The sequence below is a fragment of the Chinchilla lanigera genome, unplaced genomic scaffold, assembly GCF_000276665.1.
Source record: "Chinchilla lanigera isolate Chin_1 unplaced genomic scaffold, ChiLan1.0 scaffold00123, whole genome shotgun sequence".
NCBI classification, from domain to species: Eukaryota; Metazoa; Chordata; class Mammalia; order Rodentia; family Chinchillidae; genus Chinchilla; species Chinchilla lanigera.
Genome location: NW_004955524.1, coordinates 1,911,304 through 1,916,653, shown reverse-complemented (window position 1 = coordinate 1,916,653; position 5,350 = coordinate 1,911,304). Strand labels below are relative to the sequence as shown.

At 36.9% G+C, this 5,350-nt stretch overlaps 1 protein-coding gene across 1 annotated transcript in view; it reads right to left on the bottom strand.

Moving 5' to 3' along the window:
- LOC102003687 (vomeronasal type-2 receptor 116-like) overlaps positions 1-5,350 on the bottom strand; it is a 30,128-nt gene that overhangs the window by 16,530 nt on the left and 8,248 nt on the right. Inside the window, exon 5 of the mRNA XM_013507191.1 lies at positions 2-658. Within this exon, the coding sequence (XP_013362645.1) occupies positions 2-658 (657 nt within the window). The remainder of the gene's footprint in view (position 1; positions 659-5,350) is intronic.

Here is a 5,350-nt window from a genome sequence, read left to right as displayed (position 1 = left end):
AGGTTCCTGGCCAGGAAAGCCACGGTGAAGCTCAGCAGGGCCAGGGAGCCCAGGTATCCCAGCACACAGTAGAAGGCGGTGAGGGAGCCCTTGTTGCACATGATGATGATGTGGCCATGTTCAGAGTGAGCGTCTGTGTCAATGTAGGGTGGATTTGTCCCCATCCAGACTCCACAGAGAGTGAGTTGGATCAAGGAGCAGATGGGGATGACAGAGTTTGGTGCCCCTGATACCAGCCACTGCCTCATCCTTCTGCCCGGAGCAGTGACCTTAAAGGCCAGCACCACAGTAATGGTTTTGGCCAAGACGGTGGAAACTGCCACAGTGAACACGACTCCAAATGAGGTCTGCTGCAGGATGCAGGTGGCTGTGCTGGGCCGGCCAATGAAGAGCAAGGAGCAGAGGAAGCAGCAGGTGAGGGAGATGAGCAGGGTGTAGCTGAGAGCACGGTTGTTGGCCTTGACGATGGGAGTGTCTCGGTGCTTCATGAAGAGTCCAAGAACAGCAGCTGTGAGGACAGTGAGACTCAGGGCGGTGCCAGCCAGGGCCTTTCCCAAGGGATCTTCATAAGCCAGAAAAGTCACAGCTTTTTGCAGGCAGTGGTTTCTCTGAGTGTTGGCGTACTGATGATCTGGGCACTTCACACACTGCTCCATATCTAGCAAAAATTAAAATTGTCACCAGTCTATCTTGATTATTATTTTTCACAGACCCATGCCCAGAAACTCACTGGATTTGAATTACAGTTTCATTTTTAATTTTTTAAGGTTTCATTTTCTTTTCTTTTCCTTTGTTCTCCAATTCTTGGGATTGAACTTAGACATTATTCACTGGAATATCTTCCCTAACATTTTAAATTTTCTTATTTAGTGACTGCATATTCTGAGTTATTTTAGTGCTAAGTCTTGTACCCACTTAGAACCTGTTTGCCTCAGCCTCCCAGAGTGCAGGATTACAGGTGTGCATTACCACATCTAATTTTTCCATTTCTTTGTAGAAGCAAAATAAAAGAATAATGTGCAGAGAATAACTCCTTTTTTAATTTAAAGAGAGTAGTAAAAAAAGAGCAATAGCAACATACCAGCATCACAGACATAAACAAAACAAAGCAAGATCATTAAAAATGATACAGGATTTCAAAACAAAATGATAGGAATTAACAGTGCTTTTCATAGTACATATTATTATCTTCAACTACGTTGCTCACATGTGGAGCTGTAATAATGGAAGATCTTTTAAACCATTAAAGAGAACAAAAAATAATTATTAAATAAATCATGAGAGACCAGACAGAGTTTCACTAGACAAGATGGTAAGAATTCACCAATAGTTCTTCTATTGTATATTGTTGCCTTCAAATCAATTGCTCATATCACCAGATATAAGCATGCAAAATTGGTCAAAATATTAAAAAATTGATGTATTAACTAAACAGTGCTGTTATTTATTCTCCTCCTATGTTGACATATCCATAGAAAGATTTCTCTATTTTTATAAGGTAATAAATGATCTACCTACATATCTCAAATCTTTATAAATGATTTCTCAGATTTTCATTCAATGACAAATCCCATATTAGGAAACCAAAATAATTTACTAAGTCCCAAGGAAATACACAGGAAGACAAGTATATGTCAAATGGTCCCATTATTGAGCCTCTCGATTTATAAGCATGTTTTATGCAACCACTTATTTAATTTTTATTGTACAAGTAGTATTTTAATAGTTTAAGGCTGGTATCTTTTGACACCATTATATGATATTTCACTACATATTTAATGACTGTATTTTTTATTTTAAAGAGAAAAAACAATACTAAGACAACAATAGAAAAAACGACAATAAAGAAAAAAATACATTGCTTTAACCATGATGTGGCATTTAATGCCTGGCAGAATTGTGATACAGAAAATTCTTATCTCATTCTTCTTTCAAAAATGAACCATAAATTGTGCAGTGTGAAGCTAGAGAATACCATAAATACCATTTTTTGGCACTTAGAAACTTTTCTGCTACTTCTAATATGGTAAGGAAAACCTTTCTTGTTTTTGATTTGTAAATCAGAGTGATGTACAGTTTTATTATATTATCTCCATTTATTAATTTCATTTTCTTTCTCCAGGAGCTAGTGCATTTAATTATATTTTATAAAGTGAATTTGCTCATAGTATACTGTCCCTGACATTTAAACCTCAGTTTGGAATAGAATATGTCAATTTGGTTTATAAAGGAAATTGGACTGCGAACATTGTTTCTTCTAAGTATATTTTCAGCTATGACTAACACAAATTTCTTTCTTTCTTTCTTTTTCTCTCTTTCTTTCTCTCTCTCTTTCTTTCTTTCTTTCTTTCTTTCTTTCTTTCTTTCTTTCTTTCTTTCTCTCTTTTGCTCTTTCCAGTGATCATTCACCTATCATGGGAGTTACATTCCAGAGAGCCCCATGATAGGTGAAAATCTGTGAAGTATCAGGGTTATTTTTTATTATTTATATAGATTTAAGGTTTTATACACCCATACCACACTCCTATAACCTTTCCCACTCTATTATTAACCTTTCCCACACTCTTATGAACACCTCATATAGCCTTAAACACTTTCTACACTCTTAAATGTACATAATTTTAACAACATGTAAAATTCTATCTGGCTACTCAATGGGAAGGGGACAAGGAGGGACACTGAGCATATGGGCACAGTGTGGGAGAGCAAAGAGACCAAAGCTATGGTCAGTGGGCCAAACACCGCCCAGGATACAGAACATAGTGTTGTGGTTGGGCACCTTCCATTTCACTAGCCAATAGTGACCTGTGTACAATCTCACATTGGCAAACTTTTGCAAGTGGTAGTGCTGTACTGCATTTCCATTGTGTACAGTACAGTGTTCCCCCACTGATGAAATACATACTGTATTTTATTTTGACTTATTCTTTTAATGTGTTTCAATTAACATTTTTTATATTTTTATATTGTTTTAAATTTTAAGGGAATAATGATTAAAATCATAAATATTATACAAATAGCTATGTATCACAAAATCCTATGACATAGTGAAAACTCTGTGATACAGAATTAAAAAAAATTTTAAAAACATGCAATACAGTGAAGCTGCAACAAGTGAACTGTTATATAGTAAGGTATGCTGTATTTCAGTTTATTTTAAAGAAAATAAAAGTCAGTAACAAAATAACAACAATATAGACAACAACAGAACAAGCAATAGCAATAAAAATCATAGAGGGTTTCAAAACAAAATGTCCTCCCTTGAAATGACTTGATTTTCCCAACTTCCTTAACTCTGAAACAATTAGAAAGTCAGTATTAATATGTTTTTTTTTTCCGGTACTAGAAATCGAACTCACAACCTTGCTCTTGCCAAGCAGGCACTGTGTCGCTGAGCTAAATCCACAGCCCCTTAATATGTTTTTGAATGCTTATAAATTTCACTGCTAATATTTTAAACAAAAATTTGGACTAAAGACACTCTGGGGCCTCGGTAGGTACCTGCCACACCCATAGTGTATCGGCCCGGCTGGGCTGCCACAACTCACCAGCACAGCAGCTACACTCAGCCCTGGGGATCTTCAGACCCTTGTCCTGCCACTCACACGCAATCTGGACAGTGAGACTGCACTGTAAGGAGTCTCTTGTTCTTCAAAATTGACAAAACGAAGGAGCAAAGTGCAATCTCAGACCTCCACACCACCCAAAACAAGTCCAGGACGCAGCAACACAGAAGAGCCGGGAAGTCATACACCTGAAATTTCTGAAATGGTAGCAACTGAAGTAAAGAACTCCATCAGGCCATAGAAGACATCAGATGAGAAATAATGTCTCAGGTGAGAAAAGAAATGACAGCAATAAGGAAAGAAATGCTTAGTATATCCAAAGATGACATAGACAAGAAAATAGAAGAGCAGAGACAACTCAATGAAACCTTAAGGGAACAGTTTAGAAAAGAACTACAAGACATGAAACAGATGCAAACAGATGTCCAGGAACTTAGAAATTCCATTGCAAGCTTGCAAAACCACCTGAATGAAGCTGGAGATAGACTTTCAGACCTTGAAGAGAGCATTGCCATTAATGAATGTGAAAGGAGGGATCTCTTAAAAACAACAAGGAACCAGAAAATAACAATTCAACAACTGCAAGATGAAGCAAAGAGAAATAATGTCAGATTAATAGGTATTAATGAAGGAGCAGGTGTCAACACAAATGACATAAAAAGACTACTTGCAGAAAAAATAGCAGATAATTGCCCAGGCATGGTAAGAGAATTGGACATCCAGATAAGTGAAGCATATAGAACTCCAGTTAATCATAACCAAAATAAATCTACACCCAGACTTGTAGTGACCAAGATCCCTGAAACTAAGCAAAAGCTCCAAATACTAAAAGCTGTTAGAGAAAAGAAACAGATCACCTATAAAGGAACACTTATCAGAATCACGGCAGACTTCTCAACAGAACCATCAAGGCACAAAGAGCTTGGAGTGAAGTATTTCAGGTACTGAAAGAAAACAACTTCCAACCTACACTGATGTACCCTACAAATTTATCTTTCAAACTTAATGGAGAAATAAAATATTTTCATGATAAAGAACAACTGAAGAAATTCATAAGCACCAAACCAATCCTACAAAAAGTATTACACGATATACTAGAAGACATAAAGCAGACCACAACTTCAAGAACAACAACAGAAAGCAACCATCAAGCAGAGAAAGCAATTAAACAGAGGGAAAAAGCAGGATCCAACAGCAGGAAAATAGCATGACAAAGATAAGCCAGTACATATTTAATATAGCCATCAATGTAAATAGTCTCAATGTACTAACCAAAAGAAGCAGACTTGCAGAGTGGATTAGGAAACAAAATCTAACCATATGCTGTATACAAGAAACACATTTAACTCAAAAGGAAATCCATAGGCTGAAAATTAAAGGATGGAAAACAATACTCCATGCAACAGGAACCCAGAAAAAAGCAGGTGTACTTATTCTGTTTGCAGACAATGTGAACTTCAAATCAAGAACAATCAAAAGAGATAAAGAAGGTCACTACATACTTGTGTGTCACTACGTCCACTTTAAGGGGAAGCTTCAAGAGGAAGAGATAACAATCATAAACATCTATGCACCAAATATAGGAGCATCCACCTATACAAGAAAAGTTCTAACAGACATGAAAAATGAAATAAGCAGCAACACAATCAGAACAGGGGACTTTAACACACCAGTGTCACAAAGAGATAGATCAACGAGACAAAAAAAGTGGGAAAGAAATAGCAGAACTTAACCAAACGTGTGAACATATGCACTTAGTAGACCTTTACAGAGTGTTCCACCCA